The sequence below is a fragment of the Artibeus jamaicensis genome, unplaced genomic scaffold, assembly GCF_021234435.1.
Source record: "Artibeus jamaicensis isolate MK-2021 breed Jamaican fruit bat unplaced genomic scaffold, CSHL_Jam_final contig_384, whole genome shotgun sequence".
Classification (NCBI taxonomy): domain Eukaryota; kingdom Metazoa; phylum Chordata; class Mammalia; order Chiroptera; family Phyllostomidae; genus Artibeus; species Artibeus jamaicensis.
In genome coordinates this window covers 14228922-14255545 of record NW_026521810.1, presented here as the reverse complement: position 1 = coordinate 14255545, position 26624 = coordinate 14228922, and the positions used below count along the sequence as shown (strand labels likewise).

Below are 26624 nucleotides of genomic sequence, written 5' to 3'. Positions count from 1 at the left end.
CCACCTCCACCCAGTACAGTATCCACTCCCTTGCCCTGCTGAGGTGCCATGGACGGGATCTCAGGGAGCTTCTCTATTTGGGGGAGTTGGTGAGGGACTCAGGATCAACATGAGTGACAACCTCCATGCTTGACCAAGACATGTGATTTTCCTGGCTCACAGCCTAGCCTCTTTAGGAATGATTTTCAGTCATGCCAGAGACTTCCACATACCCCAACTAGCCATGGACACCCAGTTTGCAATTGCAGCCCCAGTCTGGGGCAGGAGCTGGGCTAGGTGGAGCCTGGGCATCTGTGTTGACCCACGGTGCTGAAGGCAGCCATCCACTCTGTGTTGTGCCCATGCTGAACGCTGTACGTGCAGCCTCATTTAATCCTCATGCCAGCCCTGTGAGGCACACACTTATGATCCACACTTTACAGAGGGGAAACTGAGGCCCAGAGCATACTTTAGCAGCTGTGGAGAGGAGGCTTTCCCCCATTTCTGTCACTGACTGGCTAGATGCATGGAGAGCGGGCAAGTTGGGGTCTTAGGGTCTGGCCAGGATCTGGAGAATGAGAAGGGCATGTGGGCTGGCTGTTCTTCAGCAGAGGTTTCCCGGGCATGGACCCTTGGAGACAGAGAAGAAGGAAACAGCAGCCTTCCAGGAGCTCACAAGCCCAAGAGCTCAGACAGGTCCCCAGTGGAGGACGAGTGGTGGCAATACCTCTGAGTGAGCATGTGCAGAGGCCACCAAGGGTGACAGGGGGCTGTGGTGGTCAACCATGGCTGACAGGAAAAGGAGAGGATGGAAACAGCCACCAAAGGGTAAGGAAAACAGTACTCTGCAGAGGAGAGCTGCAGGAGACCTTTGAGCAAAGGCCGGCACTTTAGGGTCTCTGGCTGGGTGGGGAAACAGCAAGAGGATGAGGGCTCCTTGCTGAGGCACTCCCTTGGCCTTCAGGGCATAGCTAAACTGCAGGAAGACATCCGGTGTCCAGGGAAGGGTGGGGGGCCTTGAGAAGTAAATGTGCTGTGACTCTGGAACCCATCTCAGTGGAAAAAATGAGGTTTTGCATTTACTATAATCAGAAAACTGCATGCCTCCTCCATGTGTGTCCCCGTGGGACAGTGGACGTGTGAGTGTATGTTTGAAGCCTTATGCCAAAGTCCTTTTACATCATGATTTCTTTTTACTTGTCCAACTACTCTGAGAGGTTAGCTGAACAGAAATATCCTCAAGGACAGGTGAGAAAACAGAGCCCCAGTGGGATAAACTGTCTTTCCCAGGGTCATGGGACTCAACAGTTGAAAAGCCAAGATTAATCTCAGGCCCAGCTCTACGCTCCTGCCCCGGAATCGTCTGCCCAGACCCCATCTTACCTCCAGGATTTGGGATGCCATAGGCCACCCCCACTCCCAGGGCATTCTCCCCTGGACTCTGGACTGTGTGTGAGCCCTGCATTTTCCCAGGAAAGGCCCCAGCAGGCCTGGTGGGTCTGGGGGCGAGAGTGCAGGACTGAAACCACAAAGAGGAAGATCCCAGCGGCTGCAGAGGCCAGAGCCCAAGGCCAGGTCAAGGGTCCATCTCCTCTTTCCAAACTGCTTGGAGCAACCACCACTTTAGAAGGAGCTGCCACAGAAGGAACCTGCGAGGAGTGCAGTCCTGTGTTGGTCTTCCAGGGCAGCCTTGGGATGTGGGGCTTGGATGAGGGCCTGCTTTCCAGAGTCTCCAGAGGCATGGTAGAGAACTGAGGGCCTGTGGAGCTGGGCTCCGACCCAATAACGCGGGCACTGCAAAGATCTCGCTTTATACCAGGCACTGCTCTGTGTGGTTTGCACACATGTGTACAATGAATCTTCACAAGCCCCTTGGGAGGAAGGTACCCTTTATTACCTCCATTTTCAGACAAGAGGGAGGCACAGAGGTTCAGTAACTTAATGCAAGGTCACTCACTTTGTAAGTGGCAGAGCTGCGGTTTAAACCCAGAGAACCTGCCTCTGAGGGCTATTCTGCCTCTGTTATTAGTAATAATAACCAAAGCTACCATTCGGCTCCTGCCTGCTATGTGCCTGGTACTTCCTCACAGCAAGGCAGTGACTGAGGCGTTGATGTTCTCGGCATTTCACAGGTGAGCAAATCTGGGCTTAGCGGGCAGCCTGGGGTGAGGTGTCTTGGAATTCTCACAGTTGCTAAGTCTGGCTAAATCGGAAGCGTGCACCCCACTCGACCTCTTGAGGGCCCATTTGACTTGCTGTGTGACTATGGAAAAGCACACTCCTTTCAGAGCCTCAGTTTCCCTGTCACTGAGGTCTTCTGCCCCTGTCCTCTTCGCTTCCCCAAGTGGCAGAAAGGGGCTGCGGTACCAGACACTCCAGAGCCTTTCTCTCTTCCCGTTGAACCGCCCCGCCCCCGAAGTTGCTGCTCCGTTTTTTCCCCTCCATCGCTTCGAGGTAGTTAGGGTGGAGGGGTGAACCGTGAGTCGCTCGGTGCGGACTGTCCACGCTGCATCCCGGGAGGTCAGCAAGGCCCCGCTCGGCTGTGGGGAAGGGCCCCGGAGCCACGTGCTCGGGCAGTCCCGCGCAGAGCTGACAGTCCTCGGGAACAGAGCAGCGCTCCCAGCTGGAGGAGGGGCTGGGGAGGGAGAGCCCGCGGAGGCCGATTCTGGGCAGGAGGGGTGGGGGTGGGGGGAAGGTAGCGAGGACGCGGACAAAGAAGGCGGCCGGCAGCCCAGCTGTTTTGAAAAATGCTTCCTGTTTCTTTAAAGGCGCTCGCGGCTCGGGCGGCCGGGCTGGGAGGCGGTGGCGGCGGGAGCTGCTTGCTCTCCGGGCGGCGGCGCTGACTGATCTCGCGAACTGGGCTTCTGTGTAAACTGAGGCTAAACAAACACAGATGGAGCGCAGCGGGCGTGCTCCAGAAATGCTGGCACGGCGGCCGTGACTTCAGATGACACTCTGAGCGCTCGGGAAGGGATTGCCCCGCGGCTTCGCGGAGCCCGCGGCACAGCTGCCCGGGGCGCGGGGGAGAGAGGGAGGGAGGGCGGGCGGGGGAGAGCAGGCGAGAGCTCGAGCCTCCGAGGCGCCGACTGCGACGGCCACCGGGCAGAACGCGGCGCCGCGTGCAGAGCGAGCGCGGTGGGCGCGCGTTCCGGGCAGCCCCACGCCCCTGCCTCGCGCGCTGCCCGCGCCATGAAGCACATCCCAGTTCTCGAGGACGGGCCGTGGAAGACCGTGTGCGTGAAGGAGCTGAACGGCCTCAAGAAGCTCAAGAGGAAAGGCAAGGAGCCGGCGCGGCGTGCGAATGGTTATAAAACTTTCCGATTGGACTTGGAAGGGCCGGAGCAAGGCGCCAGTGCCACCAACGGGCTGCGGGACAGGACCCAGCGGCTGCAGCCGGTCTCGGCCCCGGTGCCAGTCCCCGTGGCCCCGGCCATTCCCTCAGGTGCGGGCCCGGACACCGCTGGGGATCGCGGGGGCACCCGGGCGCCGGAGGTCTTGGAGGCGCGGAAACGCGGCTTCGCCCTGAGCGCTGTGGGACCCGGACTCTCCACGCCGCCGCCGCCGGCGGCACCCCAGGGCCAGGTACCTGGAGGTCCCGAGGTGCAGCCTTTCCGGGAACCCGGCCTGCGTCCCCGCATCTTGCTGTGCGCACCGCCTGCCCGCCCCGTGCCTTCCGCGCCCCCAGCGCCGCCGGAGACCTCGGTGCGCCCTGCGCCCCCTGCGCCCCCCACGCGCCCCGGGGAAAGTTCCTACTCATCAATTTCACACGTAATTTACAATAACCACCCGGATTCCTCCGCGTCGCCTAGGAAACGGCCGGGCGAAGCGACCGCCGCCTCCTCCGAGATCAAAGCCCTGCAGCAGACCCGGAGGCTCCTGGCTAACGCCCGGGAGCGGACGCGGGTGCACACCATCAGCGCAGCCTTTGAGGCGCTGAGGAAGCAGGTACCGGCTCCCCGCCGCACACGCTCACTGCGCCCTGGGGAAAATTGCCAGAGTGGGTGGTGAGTGCCCCGGGGAATTTAGGGAGACTGAGAGTGTGTGCCAGAGGCAAGCTGTCCCCGCCCGGTGGACCCCAGGACCTGACAGGTTTGGGGCCTCCTGGAGTAGTGACCGTTGCCTAGCGTTGGTAAGTATCTTAGTTTGTAAAGTGAGGGTGAAGGTTCCCCCAAGGCATGCCCCGGTCCGCCCCGCCCCTCACCACGGGGTGACCCTGTCTGTGTCCGACTTGAGCTCTCCTAGTTAACTTTCATGGCATTGAGTATTTGTCTCCTGGTGTGCCTTGGGAGCGGCGGGGGATAGAAAGGGAGAATGTGGAGATCTGTCTCTAGCGAGGAAGGGGAGAAGACTTTCCCTTCAGGCATTTGGCACGGTCCGGGTTCTGGGGTTGCCAGAACATAAGGGTCCCGCATCCCCTCTTTAGCCCCCAGCTCCCAGTAGGGATGCCACACACTCAGGGTCCTTCTGTGCTCTACGCCCCTTCCCTTGGTGTCCTGAATGACCCGGGCTGCAAGCCTACTGCTCCTCCCCAGGGATGGCCTCAGGAATTGGCTGGTGAGAGCCCTCCCAGGAGATCCCTTCACCGCTGCCCTTCTTTTCGTGGTGAAGCAGGCAGGTCTGCTGAGGGCACTGGTTAGTTGGGGGATCTTTCAGAATCTAGCTCTGGGGTGGGTCAGGAACTACTCAGTTTGGGGCACAGTGTCTTGGGCAGAGGAGGGGGGGAATGGGTGGGGAGGGGCAATTTTACAATACCACTTTAGATAAGATTGCCCTGGGGTTCTAGGCTTCTCATTTTCTCAGAGGGAGGGGAGATCTAAGAAGGGCTGGTAAGTGTCCCTTGCTCCCACCCACACGGGGAATGGAGAATGACAGGGGGTGGATGCTACTGTAGTGAGATTTTTTTTTTGCTCAGCCTCTGACTTCCTGTGTGACTCTGGGGAAGTTACTCACCCTCTCTGGGCTTTAGCCAGCAACAAAACAGTTCAGAAAACATGATCTTCTTTTTGGATCACGCTCTGCTCTTCCTGTGGGTGGGGTGGGCAGCAGTGCCTGTGTCCATCCATGGGAAGGGAATCGAACTGGGGAAAAGAACTCCTATGACTTTTGAGCCAGTGTCTTGCTTGGGTTTTGGTAAGATGTTTGCTCAGTGAGTTGGAGTGGAGGGGTCAAGTAGCTGATCCAGACCAGGCTGGGCACTGACCTTAGCAATGCCAGTTGGGACAGTGGGCCGTGGGCCCAGTGGAGCACTCAGCGTCTCGATGCCTGCAGAGGGCGACAGCCTATGGAGTGGGCTGCAACCCACCCCTCAGGAAAGGAGGATCGCAGAAGGCCTGTCCACCTGCTCGCTCTGCAGCTAGGGAGACTCTTGCCGAACTGGGGAGGCCACATACTCAGGGCATCACAGCTGACGAATAGCAGGGCGAGGCTGGCACCCAGGTCCTCCGAGTGCCAGTTCAAGACCTTTTTGACCCCTCTGGCTTCCTCTTCCAGTGTGGAGAAAATACTTCACAGGTGGTGAGACAGGTTCAGAGAGCTTATGTCAGGTGATCGAAGCCTTGCAGCTTTTGCACCACACACCTCCTTGGCATGCTACTCACTAGTCTCCAGGGTACTGGTGCCTTCTTGGCATGGTGCAGGCACAGCCTGCATGGCTGTGTACCACTGTCATTGCCCAGCCCAGCTTTGAATCGGTGTCAGTGAGTCACTTCAATGCCCAGGCTCTCGATAGCTCTGTTACTTGGCCTGTTGAACACCCCAGAGCTGCCCACCCTCAGCGTTAAGGAAGCTGGGCAGCCTCCGGTGTTGTGCATCCTACTATCCCCTCAAGCAGGGAGGGAGTTTGTGGGGAGGGGCTGCTTAGCCACAGAGATGCATATCGGGGACAGGCCATCTGGGCTGGGGTGCGTGATAGTAAGGCCAGGTTGGTGGGTGTGTGGGGCAGATGGTCAGGCCTCAGCACATGCCACCAGCCCAGCTGCATGGGGCCGTCCCCGCCCCCTCATGTGAAGGCCATGTGTGCACAGCTGGGCCTGGCCCATGTGCGAGGCTGCTCCAGGACCAGGTGGGAGGGGTTTGAGGGGGAAGCCTGGCCTTGCTGGGTGGGTGAGGGGGGGGGCCAGAGAGCTCTGGGCCTCGGGCTTCTGGCAGAACCTTCTGGCTCCCAGACCGTGCTCACTCTTGGGGCATCTGTTGTATATGCAGATTGCCTTTCTACCCTGAAAGTGGGAAGCCCCTTAGCCTTGATGAAGGAATGGCAACCTTGCAGGCAGAGGCTGGAGGGATCAGTGGGGAGCACTCAGGATCTGCTGAGGTGCCTCTTCATGAAGGAGGTGCCAAGTAGGTGAGGCCTGGGTACCTCCTCAGCTGTCCCTGGAATCTCCCAGGGGATCTTCACCACAGGGGCAAACGGTGGCCCAGGATGGCTGCGGGGGTAGTGCCACTACCCTCTCTCCTCTCTCAGTCTCAGACTCCTCTATCCTGCTCCCTCATGTCCACAGTCACCAGGGAGGCTGCTAAGGAGCTGCCCTGAGCAGGCCTATAGTCTGCCTCCCGTGTTACAGGTGAGGGCACTCACAGAGAGATTAAGCAAGTGACCAGGATTTGTACCCAGGCCTATCCGACCCGGGTGCATGGCTCCTACTTATTAAAACTCAGGTTCTCAGGGTCTAGCCTGTTGCTGTGTAGAACTTGACAAGGACCTTGAACAGCTCTGCACAGAGTCTTTGTCTCAGGAAATCTGTGCTCGCTGACATAGTAATTTTAACAGTCATTTCAAGTGGAATCAAGTGCTGAGCTGTGTTTCATGGGAAGTGTTGGAGCTCTGGGGGTGCAGGAGTCTCAGTGGGCTTCAAGGAGGGTGCCTTGGGCTCGGTGTGAAGGGTGGGTAGGAGCTGGTACAGAGGCCAGAGGGGAGGGGGCTTCCAGGCTTCTCCTGCATTGGCTGGTAGGTTCTTGGCTTGGTTTCTCTGTAGCACCTTTTTGTATTTTCCCACAGTGATCCCATTCTGAGGTAGCAGGTATTCTGATGCCCATTTTATCGGTGAGAAAACTGAGGCCCCCTAAGGTTATGAACCTCCCTGGGTCATGTGGATGGCCAGGGGTAGAGCCAGGTCCTCGGGCTCCCAGGCCAGTGCCTTTTTTTTTTATTTTCCTGCTTCCTGGAGCCTGGAGAGGGTCCAACTTTGGGTGGATGGGATGGATATTCTGGGGGCATATGGGACCTCATGGCAATCCCCAAATTTGCTCTTCTGAAGCTGAAAAATCTTCATGGGGTGAGCACAAGGCAGGTCCTTTTACTTTCCCAGAAGGTGGGCAGTGTCTCAGGAGTTGGAGCCAAGTGACCCTGCTGCCTCCTTGGGCCTGTGTCCTCTGACCAGGGTGAGCAGACAGCTGCTGCGGGGTCTGGTGCGGGCAGTGCAGTGGCCGGGCTCGGGGTCTCCCTATGCACGCTCAAAGAGGTAATGCACAAAAGCTGGGATCCCATGGGACCAGTCTAGAACTCTCCGTCTGCAGTTTGGAAGGGTAGCCTGTCCACCTCCTCCTCTTAGGCGATACAGGCCCATGTGAATCCCCAAGCAGTTGCTTTTGGCTAACTGGGAAAAGCCCAGCTAAGGTGAGAGTTCAAAACCCCAAACATCTCCCACCAGCTGAGAGTCATGGGAAGTTCTTACACACCCACTATCAGATGTTCCTGTCAAGTACAAGTGATGCTTTCTGCCTCTTGGAGCTGTTTGAGGGTGAAGGCAGGCACAGTGTGCAAAATACTCAGCGCCCTGCCTGCCTGGGCAGACCACAATAAACAGTAAGGGGGGGCCTGGCCCAAGTGGTCGTGGAGGGTGGTCAGGGATTGTTGGCCCCATTCTCCGGATGAGGAAACTGAGGCTCAGAGGTGAAAGGCACTTGCCCAAAGTTGCACTGCTGGTAAGTGGCTGGGATTCAGACCAGCTCTTTCCTCCACCCCTTGGCCTCCCAGAATTAGAACCTGCCATTGGAGTCTAACTTTGCAGTAGTGGCCCAGGCTGGGATGCCTCTTAGCTGGGCTGTGGAGGCCCAGGTGCTCCATCCTGCAGCTTGGGGACCAGGAGGATCTGGAGTCAGCCAGGTGGGCTGAGGAGCACCCCCCCTGCGGGGCTGGGGTGAGGAGGAAGAGTGATATGATCAAAAGTTGCCCTCGGTGTCCCATATATGGCCACTTCTGGTGGTGGGAGCGGGGAGAGTCCAGTGGCCGCGTGCCTTCCTTGGGCACTAGACAAACTTCTGGTCCCAGACAGGTCTTAGCCGTGTGACCTGGGGCCCAGTGTGTCACCTCTCTGTTTCCGTATGTACAGATGGGGTGATAATCTTTTTGGGGGGAAGATTTTTATGGGATAAAACTAATTGAAATACCTTGTACACACAGCACTCAATAGAGAGTGTTCCTGTGAGACCTGGACTTTGACAGGAGCAGTGACACAGTGACAAATCTGGGGCAGAACTGGCCCAGAACCTGGCCCAGGAGCCCCTGGGTTGGCCTTGACCTCATCTGTTCCTGTGTATTCCTGCAGCCATCCTGGCTCCCCAGGAGCCGCACCCTCCTGAGAGCCCAGCTCCCCACGGCAGGGCAGCCAGCTGTTCAGGGGCCAAGGGCTCCCAGAGCTGAGCCTCCCAGCGTGGCCTCTGGATGAAAACAACACTAGGGCCCGTGTCACAGAGCTGTGTCCCGTGTCCAGGGCCTTCACCAGGCAGGCGCTCCCTTCCTGGGACCCTCTGTCCTGGGATTCTCAGGAGCCTTTTGGTCCCACAGACCTTGTTTATTTGTTCGTGCTGATAAAGCAGGCTCCTCTGGCCTCTGGTTGGAAACAGGCAAAGTGCATTGTTCTGCCGGCTTTTCTTGGATGGGTCTGGAGCGGTGGCCAGGCTGGGAGTGGGAGGTAGGAAGGGGAAATGCACTGAAGGTTGGCGTTCTCTCCGTCGTCTCCCTGCCCCTCCCTGGGTTTCCTAGCCTGGTGAGGGACAACTCCTTGGCTCCTGGCGCATTTTAAAAAGTGACAGCAAACCTTGCTGCTGGTGTGGGTGTGTCTCAGGAACCCCTTGGGGTAGGGGCTCAGCAGTCACTGTCTGGGCTCCAGATTTCCCGCTCTCGCCCTCTCTGGACCTGCCCCTCGGAGATCTGCAGCACCAGCTGTACCCTTTTGCTGACTTGTGTAGGCCTCACTCCGAGCAGGGCCTATGTCATCTCATTTAATCCTTACCACGCCGTGAGGTCAGTCCTGTTAGCAATGTGACGAGACCGCCAAAGCTCAAAAAAATGATGTCACTTGCCCAAGGTGTCGTAGCTAGGAAAGGCTAGAGCCAGGTAACGGTCGAACCAGGTAACCAAAAGGTTTGTGTGCTTACGTTCCAGGCCAAATAGCTAAATCTTCATCCTTAGGAGGAGGAGAGGTTTTGAACCCAGTTCTAAACATTCTGGAGTCACGCAGTGAATGTGGAGGGAGAGCATTCATCTTATTCTACAAACCCTTTTAAGTGCCTGTTACGAGCAGGACCTGTGCTGGGCTCTGCAGACAGGGGCCTCTCCCTGCAGCGCACAGGGAGACTGGCCATGAAATGAGTCTCAGCAGGAGTTAAGGTCCGATGGGTGGGTGCTGATGGAGCACCACCAAGCACAGGCACTTCCCACCTTTCCTTCAGCCTCCTGGTCTAGGGTTGGGGCGGGGCAGTCAGAGAAAGCTTATGGGCAAAGTGAGGTTCAAAGTGAGATCAAAGTGGCCGTTACATTTAGGGTCCTGGTCTGAGATGATCACGCTGTTCGCGCTTTATTTCCAGGGCCTAGAATAGCTCTTCTTAACCTCAGCATCTTTGACATTTTGCGGTGGGGGCATCGTAGGATCCTGCTCGTGGTAGGATATTCAGCAGCGTCCTTGGTCTCTACCTACAACAGGCATGCCCGCCCCCTGCTCTCAGCAGTGACAATCAAGAATGTCTGAGGACATTGCTAACTGTCCCCAGAGCAACAAAATTGTCCCTGGTAGAGAGTCACTGACCTAGAATAGTACCTGGCATATGGGCGGGGGGAGGGCGGTTATTGCTCATTAGATACTTGTTGAACGGATGCACCCTGGGGGTCCCACCCTGTGGGATGAGGGTAATTAGTACCAGCTACTGGCGGCAGATCTGCTGTGTATAGATCCTGGGAAGCCAGAGAGAGGAAGCAACCTGGAGCCTCGGTGGCTGGTGGAGCGCGCTTCGGCCATGTGGTTGAAGGATGCCTCGTGGCGGCAACGGCTCTGGCCATGAGCCCCTCTCAGAGGGACCTGGTGGCGTCCTCTCCACGTCACAACACATAACTGTGCCACAGGCTTTTTAGGCTTTTGCTTGTGCGGCGCCAACATTGGTGGACAAGGTTCAAAAATTAGAGCCTCCATCTCTTTGCCTGGTACAAATCCTGGTGCAGTTAGCGAGTGCAAGTTGGTGACGAACCACCGACAGATGTGTTAGGTCTGCTTGGGGCTGTAAACATTTGGAATGCATGCGTTGTCTGCCCGGCAGCAGCCCAGGTTCAGAAGGAGCATAAAGAAAAGGAGGAAAAGAAAGGAAAACCAACCATGTGTGTGCCCTGCCCGCTGAGCGCTGGCACCTTTCCTTCTGCTATGCTCCCAGGGTCCCTGACTCTGTTATGAGGGTAAGAATCACATTATTCATTGTCAGAACCTCAAGGGCCCAGCAAAACCAGCCTTACTGAATGAATGAGTGAATGAATAGAGTATCAGAGCTGCTAAAATTGTTTGCAGGGCAGGTTGGGGAGAGGATGGGGGCTCACCGTGCTCTGTTCAGACCAACTTGCAGGCATGAACTGAGTCTTGGCTTCTTCCTCTACCATGTGGAAATTTGTATAGCTCCCCGGGTTTGTGAGTGCATGAGCCGAGATGTGTGTGAGGAAACAGCGGGTGTCTAGAACAGACAATAAAATTTGGTCATGGGCTTAGACAGGCCACCTCTGCTGCCCAGCAGCCCCTCTCAGGTGGTGCGATGTCACCGTGAGCAGCTCCATACCTGCCTGGCCAGGGCACCCGTAGGGTCATGCTCGGCACAGAGACCCCGGCAGCTCCTCCTGACGCCTTCTCACCCACCAGGTGCCGTGTTACTCCTATGGGCAGAAGCTATCCAAATTGGCCATCCTGAGGATTGCCTGCAACTACATCCTGTCCCTGGCGCGGCTGGCTGACCTCGACTACAGCGCCGACCGCAGCAACCTCAGCTTCTCCGAGTGCGTGCAGCGCTGCACCCGCACCCTGCAGGCCGAGGGACGTGCCAAGAAGCGCAAGGTATGTGCCAGCGTCTCAGGTAGCAGCCTCTGGGAGAGGATGGGGAGGTGGGGACAGGAACTTGGGGTGTCCTACACTCACCCAGGCTTCCAAAGGGCCAGCAAAGTCAGCCTCTTGGAGCTTTGCTGGGGTGGTCCCAGCTTGAGAGCCCCTCACAGTTCTGGGATCATGGATGTAACCCTACATCTGGTGATGGGGCTGCTGGTCACCTTCGACAGTCACCCAGGGCCTCTGGACCTGGGTTTGCTTATCACTGGAATGAGAACAGCTTGTCTCTGAAGCTCTTTCCAGTCTTCCGGTGCTCTGGTGCTGAATTCCCCATGTGGGCCCTCATACATGACATATCAGGATGGGATCCCCTGAGCAGATGAAAGCCCAGAGAACCCTTGGGCAAGTTTTGGGAGTGTGACTTGGCCTGTGGGTTGTCTGAGGCCGTGCATTAAGGTGGATGATATTCATTCATTCACTCACTCATTCATTCTGGGAGGGATTTGCTGACCCCCAACCTGAGCAGGCTGGGCAGGACTATCGGGATGATAAACATAGGGTCCCAGACCCCACGCACCGTACAGATGGTTAGAGAGACCCTCTCGCCAGTATGTAAGGGCAGAACAGTGAGGTGAGGGTGTCCCTGAGGCCTGTGCTAGGGGCTGTGGAAGGCCAGGCAGAGGAGGGACAGATACCTTTCCTACCCAGGCGAGTTTAAAAGGGCATCTTAGTATAAGTGGTAGTTGAGTTGGGATCAGCAGGACAACCAAGAGATTGCCAGGCAGATGAGCCAGAAGGAACAGCCTGTGGAAGCCTGATGTGTTCAGAGAAATACGTGCAAGAGGAAAGATGTTGAGCATAACTACAGCTCCCAGATGGCCTGTGCCTCAGCATTTCCAGCTGGGGACCAGTGTCACGCAGTGCTAAGCAAGGCCTGTGGCAACCCTCTGGATCTCGGTTCCCACAGCTTGAGGGACAGTGACAGAGGCGGGACCCAGTCTGTATCTGTGAGGAGGGTGGCTGGCTCCCCTGGGTGTTCAGACATGGGGAGGGCAGGGAGCCAGCTAACCTGCACTCCCCATGGGTTTCTTCCTTCCTGGCCTGCCCCTCCCCCTCCCCTGACTCTCACTCCCCCTCCCTCCTTCCCAGCAGGCCCTTAGGGTTCTCTAGGTTTCCCAGGGGCCCCTGGGCCCCTGCCAGAAAGGCTGTCCGTGGCTTCTCCCGCCTGTACCAGGGAGGGCCCTGGCGTGTCCTCACAGCCAGCCAGCTGCTGCTGCTGTGATAATTGCACATTGCGTTCCTGGGAGTGATTAACATGGACCAGTTAGATGAGATCTTCATCAAGTGGGTGAAAGGAAGCACCAGTGACTGCTCGCAGGGCGGCTTCCCACTGGAAAGTGACATAAGTAAATTAAGGGCGTGATTGATGGCTCCATGCGGCACTCTATGACAAAGGGGGTTTGTAAACTCTCTGTGAACTTCCCCTGGCACTCGGGTGGTCTGGAGGACCGGATGGGCAAAGAGGGCAGGCACCATTTTCTCCATCTCTGCACCGTGGTGCCCCTCTTTCTGATTCTCCCCTCACTCACCACAGACAGCAGTCCATGGTCCTTGATTGGCACATACAGTGTCCTGGGCTGGGGAGGAGGCCGACACTCGTGAGGCGAAGAGAGAAGGGACAGTAGAGTGAAGATGCCCAGGGGAGATGAGGTTTTGGTTTCCCCTGAAGTCACTAACTCTAAGACACTTTAGAGACCATCTGGACCAACTCCTGCTGTCCAGATCGGGAGGTTGAGTGGAAGATTGTGGTGAAGAGCATCAGACAGCCCTGACTTCAAAGTCCTGGCCTGCGACCTATGTCGTCTTAGACCTGTTTTTCAACCTCTTTGAGCCTCAGTTTTCTTGTCAATAAACAGGGATGGTGACAGTAAATCGTTAGTGATTTCTAAGGTCCCTTCCACTCTGACTCTCCACGAGGAGGTCCTGATACCTTGGAAGGGCACTGAGCAGCTTGTATTCTGTGTCACCCTCCTACCAAGCAGGCTGCCCTGTGACCGCCATCTCCCAAGTGCTAGTCCTGAGCAGTCACCGCTGCCAAGGGGACCTAGATAGAGGGACGGGACAAGGTCCTTGGAGCTTCTGGGACCTCTGAGGGCTTCCCTGGGCCCAGCATTCTACCCTGGCAGGTTGGGAGCTCATAGGACTACCCCTCTTCTGCTGCTGTGCCTCCCTGCATTTCTGTCACTGTGCAGGTGTGAGAGTTCCAAAGTGTCCTCAGGGGTGGTCTCCAGTGACCTGCCCAGCAAACCTGAGTGGCTGAGGTAGGCCTCTGTTTTGTTACCTAGAACCAAGGGGTATGGTGTCTCTAGAGATTCATTCATTCGTTCATTCATTCATTCAATGTTTCTTGAGCACCTAAAGCAAGTTACACAATGGGGAACTCTATGCTGAGCACATGGGCACTGTGATGGGATGTTAATGGTGGGGCGGACTTGACCCTCCATACTCCCTGTAGACAGAGGGTATGGATTTGGGGCCCAGGTCAAGCCCCCATGACCCCTCCCTTGCAGCCACTGAGCACAGCCTAAGGGTTAAGGCGACAGAAAGCAAAAAAAGGAAAAAACTAGAAGACAAGGAAGACCTCGATAAATAGCATCTGGGATGGTAATGGACGTGACTGAGGATGGTTTGAGCTGTTCCACTTGAAGATGGCTCCCTCACAGTTACTATGCCCCAAAAGGGTGGGCGACCCTTTTTCAGGTCGCCTCCTTAAGAGGCTGCCTCAGGTCCCCCGAGATCCCTTGCAGCTCTGCCGAGTTGCCTGCCCAGTTGCCATGTCTCTCTAGACCTGTGTGAGGCATGGGATTTAAAGTGGACCCTGCTGGCCCCCAAGGCCCCTGGCGCATCCTCTTCCCCATTTCAGATCTTCCCTATAGGGGGTGGGCCACCCGCATCCCTTGAGCAGTGAGTTTTCCCTCTTTGGACCTTGCAGGTTGTGGCTTCGGCAATCCGGAGCCCCATTTGGAAGTCCCAGTAGTGCAGAGGCCGTGTCAGAGGCCTCCCAGCAGAGAGACAGGCGGGAGGAGTTGAGCGGCTCTGGAGAGCTCGGCTCCGACTTCTGCTGCAGCCGGAGATAATGCACGTTAAGCACCTGGCTCTGGGCCATGTTTCCGCAGCTCCTGTTTTTAAAGCAGCAACTCCTGAAAGCTAAGGAGGAGGAGGAGGAGGAGGAGGAGAATGAGGAGGTGGAGGAAGAAGAGGAGGAGAAGGGGAGAAGGAAGAGAAGGAGGATGAAGAGGAGGAGGGGCGAGGGGACAGGAGTAGGAGGGGGAGGAGGAGGAAGAAGAGAAGGAAGAAAAGGAGGAGGGGGAGGGCGAGAAGGATGAAGAGAGGCAGAACTATTTCACACCTGCACTGGGCGGGCCTTGCCAGACCTGAGAAGTAGTAGGGAAGGACCGATTTCCCACCACCTGGGGCAGCCCCCTCTAGGGGCTTTAAGCCATTGAGTATTAATGACATCAACAACAGCAACTACTACTACTACTACTACTAAGAGGGATGGTGTACTTTAAGCCCTGGTGGTAAACGGCCAGTCAGTTCCTGCACTCGTGTGACTGCAGCGCGCTGGTGTAGTCGGGGAAGGCTGGCTCTGCAAGGTCAGGGGCTGCTCCTCAAGCTGTGGGGCTGTGGGCACTGGGGCCAGAGCAGGCATAATGCTGGTGCAGCTCCCTCCGACCTATGTCTTCCTCTTCCTGCTGATGTCTGGGCAGGGGAAGTTTCCTTGGTGATGGCAAATCTGAGGGTGGCCCTACTCCTTTTTGGAAGAATGTTTCGGGTGCCGATGTCTGTAGCTTCGGTGCTGGCGGCAAGCTGAGGAGGCATGTTGGTTTTGGGTCAGGGGTCAGTGGGAGCTGAGGGTTCCGAAGGGCTCCTCACTGGCCGAGTGGCTGAGCCCAGGCCTCCAACGGGACCCGGCGGCAGCTGCTCTTTCCGTGGACTGTTCCCCAGCCCAAGTGCATGAGGCAGAGTCTGGAGAGCTCTTGCTCTGGCAGGATCCAGCCGCGGGGTGCAGAGCCTCTTGTGCCCCCAGAGTGCCCACTGTCCTGGCATTGTCCACACCTGCCGTGTTCTTAGTCGCCCTCATGAGGGCCTCCTCAGTCTCCACTTCTGTAAAGTGAGTTGTTGATGGAAGTGATTTCTAAGGCCCTTTTCCATTAGACTTCTGAGCTCAGGTCACCTGGGCCCCTTTTTCTGTCTAACTCATGAAATGCGTTACCCTCGGTGGCCCCTCCGGCCATCGCAGCACTTCCCACAGATATGAAAGTCACTCACGGAGAGCCTCGAGACCCCAGCGCGGTGCGCCCTGAGGTCACTGGTAACACCTGACGTTCTCAGAGCCTGGATTACATGCCAGGCGTGGTGCTCCGTGTTTCTGACACATCACCCCATCCACCGCTCCCGCCACCCCTGCAAGGTAAGCGCTGGTGTTGTCCTGCCGCACAAACAGTGAAAGCGAGGCTGAGGGCCCGAGGACCTTGCCCAGGGACACTCAGCCAGGAAGAGAGGTGCATCTGGGCTCCTACCGCTTCCTGTCCTGCCGCCCCAGCGGGAGTGCGCTGGGCGAGAGGAGGTGCTGTTTCTAAGTCTGCTGGCCAAGCAGTTGAGTTAAACTCCATTTGCTTTCAAAGCCCACAGAGGGGTTGAGTTAAATACCATTTGCTGGGGAGAAAAAGGAGTGTGGGTGGGAAATCACCATCAAATTTCCTTCTTGTCATAAAAATGGATGCAATTTATTTTTTTCTGGCATTCCAATTACATAGACGTTTGTCACCAGCTGTTTGTTCTAACATGGAGTGTTCTCTCAGCTGCTGCTTCTCCTCTTCACTTGACACCGTTGGTCCAGGAGTCTGGCAGGGACGGGGCTGGAGGGGGCGCTGGCTGGGGAGCCTCACAGGTGAGCTCAGAGCCGCCTTCCTGCTGCCCTCTGACGGCCCCGGGTGGTCCGGAGGCTGGATGGCTGCTTTCCTCTCCTCTGTCACGTTCATTCACTCCCCACCCCGGCTCCTTTTTCACATTGCCCCCTGCCCCACATGTACTCACAGATCCCACTCTTCTCCTAACATGTTGTGCATGAATGAAAACAGGGGTCTCGGGCATGGTGAACCAGAAGTAACCACTCAGGAGACCTGGGAGGCCCCCCACATTGCTCCAGCTGACCACCCCTTGGAATGCAGAGACCGTTCAGAGCACCCTGGAGGGGTCCTTCCTCCAGCTAAGGTGCCCCTCTGGAAAGCGCTGCAGGGGCTGTGTGCCGTCCCTCCTGGAACCTGGAGAAAGTGCGTGTAGTTGGGGTTAAGTTGAGAGAACACTGCAGTTCTTTTCAGTTCCCCGTGGTGCTGTCGTTTAACTTGAAGGCACGCAAAAATACAACAGGGAGACCCTTGGCGAGACCATGAAGTAGGCAAAGTGCAGGGCTCTGGGGCTGGAGACCTGCGTTGGACTCCTGGTTTTGGCACTTCCTAGCTGCATGTGTGACCTTGGGCACGTTACCCAACCTCTGTGATCCCCAGTTCTCTCACCCCTAAAGTGCATACTTTCCCTGCCACCTTGCTGGAAGGATTAAACAAGATTCCTCGCTTATGAGAAAGGGCTGGCATTTTTCTCAGTGAGTGCCAGAAAGGAAATCTCATGAATTTACATCTGAGACAACAACTTCATACTGAATCCCAGAAAGGAATCCCTCAGAAAAGGGCGGTCCCCAGGGCTGGGTGAATGACTGGCCGGCCACAGTGAAGGTGAGGGCAAATAGCTCTCTTTAGCACTTCAGGGCAAAACCTTGCTCCTATACCCTTGAAGGGGGCAAGTACGCAACCAAACCAGAAACCCGTTGGCTTCTAAAGTTCATGGACTCACACCAAAACACATGCACGGCGTTGGCCACGTGCAGTAATAATGCCAGTAAACAGATTACCACCAACAATCACACTGGCTGCATGCCAGGCACCTCACACACATTATCCTTATGCCTTACAACACGGACCCCTTCCCCCACAGCACAGAAGGGGCACTGAGGCTAAGGGAAAGGCACTTGACCAAGGCTGTGAGACTAGAAGTGGTGCAGCTGCTTCCAGTCTGTGTCTCTGGGTCTGAAGTCTGAGCTGGTCAACTCCTGAGGCCTGTCTGGCCCTGGAGCTACCGCACTGCTCCGCAGGGTGGCCTGCGCCCAGGAGGCACCCTGCAAATGCTCGGTGCCGGGGCCTTGCTCAGAGCGACAGCTCCTCTGTGAGCATCCGGGCTGCAGCACGTGGAGGCTTCATTAAGCTGCGGGGAGCCAATAGCCCGCTGGGGGTGACCCTGGGGGTGGTAAGGGTGGGGTGGGCTAGGGGGTGCCACCAGCGAGGTCTGACACCGGGTTAAGTCGCCTGGCGGCCTCTGGCTGCAGCTGGGAGCACGCCTGGTTCCCATTCGGGCGCTGTGGTTTTGATTAGCTGTTCTGTGAGGCGGGCCTGGTGGTGAGTCCATGGGAGCTGCGCAGGAACAGAGGGTCCCCCGCCCGCCGCCGCCACTGCGGCCCCCCCTCCTGGCAGCCCCAGACTCCAGATGTTCCGAGCTCTCGCTGGGAAGGCCTGCTGGCGCCACTGAGGGCAGAGGGCAGGGAAAGCACGCGAGCTGGAAGCCCAGGCACTCAGTCACCGCAGGCCTTGGCAGCCCGCCCAGCCCTCTGCTGGCACATTCCCCAGCTCTCCCCTGGCCATCTGTTCCCAAAAAACCCTTTCAGAGCCTCATCATCACTCAGGATACAACAGCGCGAGCAGCTGGTTTGGAGGCAGCAGGGAAAACCGTGCAAAAGGTCCTTTGTGAGAGAGGAAACTCGCTTATGAATAACAGGGCTGGACGCCGTAAAAGTTGGCGGCTGGAATTCTTGTTTCTCAGGCGCCGCTGTTTTCTCTTGACTTTTTATCTCTGGTTTTTATTTTGTTCCCCCTTGTTTTCTTTTAATGTTGTTTCTTCCTCTTACACCAGTTGTGACTTTTCTTCTTCCTCTAAGGTGCCTGAAGGCCACCTAATTAGTTCCCCTGGATACTGCCTAACTTTTATTTGTCAAAGCTGTTAAAATTGGGAATGGTTGGCAGCGACTGTTTTCAGAACACCTTGGCTTGAGGGGACAGGGGAGAAGGAGGTACCTGGGAGGACACCGTGTGGGCAGGGCCCAGGTCCACCGGCGGTCAGCAGAGAGTGAATGCAGTCCTCCACTGAGCAGAAAGATGTGCCCAGTGTCCGTGCAGAGGGAGGGTGGGGGCAGGGAGAGCAGGGAGAGCAGGACCATCCGCTCCTCAGAGAGCAACACAGGATGCTTTGGGAGAACCGTGGTATTAATACACACCCCGGGACCTGGGCCCCGCAGCTGATTGCCGTATGACATGAAGCCTTTTTAAAGAACTGGCTGCTGCCACTGCCAGAAACTTTTGCGAGACTTTTGCCTGCAATCTGGGCACCTTTTGGGAGCAGTGGCTTATTGGGGGCCCATGAGGTGCTGGGGCAGGGCTGGCAGCTGGAAGGCCAGCACTGCCAAAGAAAGGGAGAGGGCAAGGCCTGGCTGCCTTCCTCACACCCCCTGGCCCCCGAGGAGGAGCTGGGAGTCAGCCCGGGCTGCCAGGTGGAAGTCAGGAGTTGCCTTCCACGTGTCAGACTGTGGTGATGTGATACGGTGGGGGCACAGGCCAGGGGTAGGGGACTGAGGGTTTCCCCTTTACTTTCTGCATTCCCTGTACCCTTGTTACACTGCCTGCATCCCCCTACCCCCACTGTTCTCGGAGACCCAGGAGTTCCAGCAGCCCCTCACCCCGGCAGTGGGAAAAGCCTGTCATCCATGCTGCCGTAGGTGACCAGGTTTTCATACGCAGCAGTTCTGGGCTTTGCAGGGTATCTGTGCATTTCATGTACATTTTTCTGAGGCCTCTGCTCTTCTTTTCCTTTGCAACTCTCTCTCCTCCAGTTTCAGTTGGAGAGATGGCAGCTCCAGCAGGACCAAATATTTATGTTTATTGCGGTTTCAGGGCCACCACTCTGAAGGGCTTGGTGCGGGCCGGTGAGACCATCCCCCCCCACTGCGGCCTTGCTGGGCAGGTGTCTGGGCTCTGCAGCAGGTCTCAGCTTCGCCCCAGGGGCTGTATGACTGGGCGGCCTTACTCTAGTGTGTTATCTGGGAGATGCCCACCCTGCCTCTCAGATCTATGGGGGGGATCAATGGCACAAAAGGATACGGAATTGTTTTGTGAGTTCCACCTTCCTTCCCAAGTCTGCTCGAGAGATTGGTCTTCATGGTGAGGAAGACCTGGGGAAGGAGGAGTGTTTACTGGCCCAGCCCCTGGCGATGATGTGGAGTTGGCCCAGGGACCAGAGAGTGAGAAGGGGGATGGCAGGGAGACAGGGCTGCCCGGGCCTGCCCTGCCCATTGCCCAGCCCATTGCCCAGCCGTAAGCCCCTGTGCTCAGCACTGCGGGAGGCCTGGAACAGAGGGGCACCACAGGATCAGGTTCCCCACCTGTCCTGGATCAGACTGTCCCCTTTCTACCTGCTCCAGTGACCTAGAAAGCTGGTTCCAGAGGAAATACAAATTCTTACCTTCCCTGAGCTCCCAGTACAAATATTTTAGAAGGCAGAATAGGAACCAGACCCTCCTTCAAGGCCCTGCACTCTCTGCCCAGAATTCATAGCCACCTGGGGCCTGGTCTGGCCCAGCCCCCAGTTGCTCCCCTGCTCAGTGTGTCCCCACCTGAGCCCCTGCCAGTGGCTCTGCTAAAAGCCAGACCTCACCACCTGACTTCCCTGCTCAGGACCCTCTGGGACTCCCCACAAGCCGTGGGTAATGCTGGCCTCCCTTACAGGACACCTGACCCTCCCCCACAAGTGACCTGGCTCCAGCCGGTCACTCCCTGTGTCCCAATTTACACTTCAACAACATGGAACTCCTCTCCCAAAGGGGCTATTTGTGACCTCTGTGCTCATGCCATCCCTGCTGTCTGGCACGCCCTCCCCCCTCCGTCTGCCTACCTCCTGCTCATTCTGGAAGGCTCGGCTCCTCCTGGAAGCCCTCTCTGACCCCTGCTCCAGCCTCCTGTCCGGACCCGCGGCATGACCACCTCACTTCCCTCACCACGGGGGTGTGTGCAGTCTAATTCAGGAAAGCAACATATGATATGCTGTGAAGTAATGATAGAAAATGCCCTATTATGAGTTACTCCATTATGTGATATATTAGAGTTCATTTCATAGCATTGCATTACATTATGTTTGTGGGTGACATGTTACACAGTATATTACGGGATACAGCCGATGCAGTTTGTCTGTTAGACAGTGTTTGTTTGGTGCTTACCTCGAGCTAGACCGTGAGCCTTGTCACGTGTGTGTCCCAGCTCCTGTCACTTAGCAGCCGAGTAATTACATAGTTCCTTCCACTGAAATTCATACTGTGGGGCTGGATATTCCTGAGCTGAAGGCAAAAGCTCCAGGGAAGGATAAACTAGGGGCTTTAGGACACAGCTAGAAAAAGGTCAGGTCTCCCCCCAGACCTCTGGGGGGCTTGTGCTTTCCCTCCTGAATCTGCGATGAAAGCTATGTCGGGCCAAACAAAACCCTCAAGCTCCAGGAGCCCCCATTTCTCACCATTCGGAAGGCCCTGGTGACACGGGGCTGCAGGCTTCTTTTGGTCTTTGCCTCACGGCTGCACAGTGGCTGCCTTAGCGCTGAACTCGTCTTCCTCACGCTGCCTCCAAAGGTGGGTCGGGGCCTCACCCCAAAGGACACTACTCTTCACCGGCTCAGTTAGTCCTGCCCAGACACCCCCCTACCGGGTGTTCCTCCTCAGCTGAGAAAGACAGGAGGGTCTCTCCGCTGGGAAGGCTGCAGGGTGAACAGTCACGTGGCCCATCCGTGGAGCGTTGATCCTGATGTGTGACCAGTGGGGCTAACCAGCGTCTTAACCTTCAGCACCATGGCGGAAGCTCGGTCTCCTGAGCTTGGCCACTTCTCACTGCAGCCCTGCCAAGTGGGGGCCAGTAGCCCCATTTTCTGTTCACTGGGGCTCAGGGAGCCCAGCAGCCGGCTGCCTCGGCACAGCGCTTTACAGTTTGTGGAACCTCTCGTGCCCGCTATTCTCCCGAGCCTCGTGAGGGCCGCAGCATTAACCATGGGGCTAGGGAAAGAGGCTGGGACCCAGAGAGGTGTGAAGTCACTCAGAGCCACAAAGCTGGCAGGGCTGGAGGGGGCCCAGGCAGGCTCGTCTGGCCCATGAAGTGAGTGCTCCGAACCCAGACTGTCACTGTCCTCTGCTCTGGGCAAGGGGAAGGGCTGAGCTGCAGGGGGCGTCTGGCAGTGCGGGGCCTGGAGCAGGGAGAAGCAGGCTGCTTCCCAGCCCAGCCACTCCTGAACTTTGTAACTTCCGTCACTTGCTTTTGCCAAGGCCCACTTTCCTCATAAAACACGAGTAAAAATGTTCGTGGGTGAGTAGCGTTCGTGGAAACAATGGCCGTAAAAGGGTTTGTCAGCTAGAAGCGCAGCACGGTCCAGGGCTTCCTGGAGGACACCGCTTCCTGGTTCATCAGGAAGGTGGGCAGAGGGGCTCTGAGTGTCCCCTCCCTACCCTGTGACTTAGAGAATGGGTACCAGCTTGGTTGCCCACCGGGACTTGATTCCATTGCCAGGCAGAGGACACCAGGTCTGTCTCTGCGGCCCACCGTGACTGTGTGGTGTGCATGCATGCCCCCGCACAGGTGAGCTGGTGCACCTGTGGGTGCCGCCTGCCGGGATCTGAGGGAGGGCCTCCCCTGTGGGGGGCCAAGTCCCTGCCCAGGTGGGAAGGGGGTGCCCACTGGGAGACAACTGAGGGTCTTGGAGAGTTTCAGAACTTGCCTCTCTCCCCCAGGGGTCAGGAGCCCTTAGGGATGGTCCTTTGGTAGCATGCAGGGCAGAGCCAGGCAGCTGGGCCCATGGGGGCAACCCCATGAGCGCCTCCAGAAGAGGTAGAACAGCCACAAAGTGTTGCTGAGAATCACCCTCCTCCTCCATGACAGTCACGCGCTCCTGCCACCCTGTCCCTACCACCATGCACACACAGGACGTGGGTGTGCAGCCTGTGTGGTTATTTGCAAGTCGACTCCCTGTACACGGACACACAGGGATTCTTCGCTTGTTTAGTCTCTTCAGTTACATGAGCAGAAAAGGAGGAAGGAAGCATGAGGGTCCTGCGCATTTATTTAAGAGGAAATAGTTTTGAGTGTTTACTATGCGCCTGGCATGGCTCTGGGTGCTGGGTCCTTTGGAGAATGAGACAAAGACCCTGCCCTTTGGAGCACAGAGCTGAATGGCACAGAGGCCATGCATAGAAGCTCACAGGAGAGTCCAGTCTGGACCTTCTTTGGAGTCTTCTACTTACAGTCTGTTCTTATAAGCTTGACCCCCTGGGGGTCTCAAATCAGAGTAGCTGAACAGAAGCGACCTATTGACGTGGGAGGCCAGCTCCTGGAGCAGGTGCAGTGACAGACCCAGAATCACAGCCAGCGGCCTAATCGTCTGGGAAGAAACAGGAAAACAAAAGGAGCAACGCCAGAGGCTGGGAAGCGCCAAGAGGCTTGGGGCCATCGGGGCAAAGGGCCCCAGAAGTCTCCAGAACCAGGGTGGGCTTGACCTAAGTTGTCCAGCGGAAGCTAAAGTACATCCAGTAACATCTGGCTGAGGATGTGAGGAAGTGCACCAGTTGTGGGGAAGGGACCTGCCCAAGCTGTTTGGCACAGAGAGCAGGGCCTTCCTTTCGTTAGGAACACTTGCTTCTGCGTAGGGGCTGCTCCTCCCAGGATGTCAGCGTGCGGAGCTCAGGGCTCCCTGCATGTTTTGCTCACTCTAGGATCCCCGGTGAACCTTTGGTGAAGCCTGGCTTGGTCTAAACACTCAGAAAATATTTGCCAAATGAATGGAAGAATGGAAGCATGAGGAAATACAGTGTTTGCAGTTGTCTTCCACCGTAGTTAGTGGGCATCTCCTCTGTGCCAGTACTGAGCCGGCCCTGGCAATCGGAACTGGAGACACAGTTCCTGCCTTGGACCGATGGACGAATGGGGGGAGACACATGTAAACATAGGCCTACGCGTGTGTGCTCTGACATGTGACCGCCTAATGCTGAGTGCTTGGCTTTGTAGCCATTGTGTTCCTTAAACCTTTCTGCTACCTCATGTAGCAGATTATTGTTATTACCACCTTATAGATGAAGGAACCGAGGCACAGAGAGCTTAAGTAATTTCCTTAAAGTCACACAGCTGGTAGAATGGGGGAATCAGGATTCTGACAGAGGCTGTCTGATGCCTAGCTTATGCATTTAACCACCATGCTGCATTGCATGTCAGTGGGTGTGCATGCGGGAGTACGTGTGTGTACGCTTGCATGTTGGTATATAACATGAGTGTGGGTGTACACACATGAGTGTGGGCAAAAGCCCTTCCCAGTCTTGGCCTCTCCCTTAGGCAGCTGGGAGCTACTTCAGCATTGTCACTAATGGTCGGGGTAGTGAGTAAACAGTCCTGATCAGAGATGTCTGATTCCTCCCTGAATCCATCTACGAAGGGCTTATGGATGCTGGGAAGGGCCGGAGGAGGGGTTTTTCTCATCTCAGAACTGCATTTTCGCGCTGTTTTTTAAGAAATCATTTGATGTTTGGGCTGTTCAGGGGCCTCGTGGCCTCTCCCGGGTGGGGTCTCCTCGTGACCCCACCCCATCGTTGCTGCCACTGGTCTTGAAATACCCAGCTAGGCTCCTTCCCCAGGGAGACACGCTGTGGTCTGCACACAGGCTGGCCAGCCAGCACTGTGGCATGAATTGGCTTGTCTGCCTGGCGCCCCATCACTCCTGCTGTCACTCTGTGGTGAGGACTGGGGAGGGGAGGGCTGAGAGAGGCAGAGAGTGATGGGGAGCAGTCCCCAGCCCTGCGGAGGCAGGCCTGACACGGGGTCCCCGCACACGGTGGTTGGTTGCGTGCACGTGTGTGCAGTGTGAGGGTTACGGGGCAGGGCCTGCTGGGAAGCTGCGCTGGGGCAGGCCCCTCCTCGCCTGGCTGGTCTATCTGCCCAGCCGTCTGATCCCCTCCATCCTGGGTGCCTCCTCTGGCGGTGGGGCAAGGTCATGAGTTTCTCGAGCTTCTGGGTCTGGAAGAGCAGCACTGAAGCCAAGTGGAATTGGCCGGACAGCATCACAGGATGGGAAGCAGATGGGAAGCTGCAGCAGCTGGGCCTCAGACACCACCGGGCCAGTTCGACCCTCGCGGTGCCCTGCACTGCGGCTGGGGTAGGGGCCAAGAAAGACAGATAGGCTGACGGACGTGGAGAGATAAACACAGGAGAGGCCAAGAGAGAGTTGGCACAGAGACATACAGGCAGAGCGTGGGGAGAGAAACAGAGAGATTGGCAGCCAGAGAGGGTGGCCTGCAGCCCAAGAAGGAGTCAGCACGGCGGTGGCCTCGGGTCTCCCTGGCCCTCCCTTAAAGGCCCAGTGGACTCCTTATGAGCTTGGGCCCTGGCTCCAGGAGTGCCAGGACGTCTAGGTCTACGGCTATCCACCTTCCCTCAGGCTGCAATTGTCTTAGAACTAAGGAAGGTGGTGGATGGTTTGGGGACTTGCTGGTCCCGTTTGCCAGTGAAGAAGCTGAACTCCCCGAGGGTCAGGGGTTTGCCTTGCCCTGCTGCATCCTAGCAGTGTGACCTAGGGCAAGCGAGGAGACTGCTCAGGGTCCCGTCTCCTGAGCTGGACAAGGAAAGCAGCGGTGGCCCCACTCGAGGGACTGTGTGAGATGGCACGTGTGGAGGAGTGCAGGGAGGTGCCTGGCCCGGCCGCCTGAAGATGACACCCCTGCGAGCTGAGCCACTCTGCTCTCCCCAGGCCTGGGAGGATGGAGGTGTGGAGGAGGATGGAGGTGTGGAGGAGGATGGAGGTGTGGAGGAGGATGGAGGTGTGGAGGAGGATGGAGGTGTGGAGGAGGATGGAGGTGTGGAAGAGGATGTGGCCCCTTCCCTCAGGAGCTCTGGTGAAGATGTGTGGGGCGAGCAAGGAAATGACGGCACTCACACCAACACTGATTCATGGCACGGAGGGAGGTAGGAGGAGCTGGCATGAAGCACTTCAGGAGTTCAGAGTGCAACCACGTTCCCCAGCCTGCAGTGGAGGTGGGAGCCAGGGCGTTGAGAGGCTGGACTGGAGCTGGCCCTCACTGTCCTGGACTGGGGGGCGAGCGGTGGGGGCAGCAGGGTCACAGCCAACAAAACTCCTCCCTGAGCTTTTGTTCCAGGGGGCAGGAGTAACTCCATTTAAGGCTCTAGGACAGTGTGGGGCCTGTGGACATGCGTAGACAGGAAACCCAAGACCCAGCTCCATCCTGGTGCCTTAACACCGGAGGGGTCCCCGGGGTTACCTGCTGTCATCCTCGCCATTGATGCTGCGGTTGTTTCTCACTGGTCAGAAAGTTCTTCTGCGTGTCATTGGCTGACTCCGAGGTTTGAACACACCTATTGGCCACAGTAAATGAGGGGTTTGGCCTGCCGAACCCACCCATGCCCCAGCTTGGGGATCTGGGGCCTGTGCGGCAGGGCGGCCTCCGAGTGGGGCAGGCGGCTCTGGGCACAGGCCGCTGCTCGCTCGCCGTAGCCGGGGTCCCAGCCAGCTCAGCGCTGTGCTGGTCAGCAGCCTGAGGAACACAACAGGGAGTGGGCGGGACCAACAGCAGGGTCAGGACAGCAGTGGTTTTCAGCTTTACCCTGGGTTCATTGGGACAGTAAACTGCCCTGGGACAGGGACTATAACCCCAGTGTCTGTCAAAGAGCTGGCACCCAGGAGGAACTCAATAACTCTTTTTTAAGTAAATGAATTTTTCTCGCAATTCATGGTCCCCAGGGAGTTTCTTCTGGCTCATGAGGGGCTCTGGCCATAACTTCTCAACTCTTAAATGCCTGAGACCTCTGAGGGCCCTCCCAGCCTGGACACAGTGTGATCCTTGATTCACGCCACGTTCCTGCCCTCGGCAAATAGCAGCCAACTCCAGCTGCTCATAAATTTCCTGCCTGTCACCCATGGCGCCCAGGCCAGGCGGGGCGGGAGGCACTGGGGGTGGCCTGGTCGTACCTGCTTCCAGTTCCCTGGGAAGTTCGGAGGCTGGAAGGCCAAGCCTGCGCTTGTGCCCAGAATAGCCTCAGCAAAGCCTGGTCCTAACGAGAAGATGTGGAAGCAGATCTGCCAAATGCAAAGATGTACTGGCTGTTAGAGAAAATACAAACAGCAGCTAACGGCGCGGTTTGTACAACATAACTCTACTTTCAT

The 26624-nt window shown here is 57.0% G+C and overlaps 1 protein-coding gene across 2 annotated transcripts in view; it reads left to right on the top strand.

Annotated features, from left to right (window-relative positions):
- The first annotated feature begins 3044 nt into the window (after positions 1-3044).
- ATOH8 (atonal bHLH transcription factor 8) overlaps positions 3045-26624 on the top strand; it is a 29422-nt gene continuing 5842 nt past the window's right edge. Inside the window, exons 1-2 of one of the 2 annotated variants that reach the window (XM_053664692.1) lie at positions 3045-3924; positions 11091-11301. In XM_053664692.1, coding sequence (XP_053520667.1) covers positions 3169-3924; positions 11091-11301 — 967 coding nt within the window. In that variant the 5' untranslated portion in view covers positions 3045-3168. The remainder of the gene's footprint in view (positions 3925-11090; positions 11302-26624) is intronic. The other variant, XM_037159735.2, reaches the window with a different exon arrangement.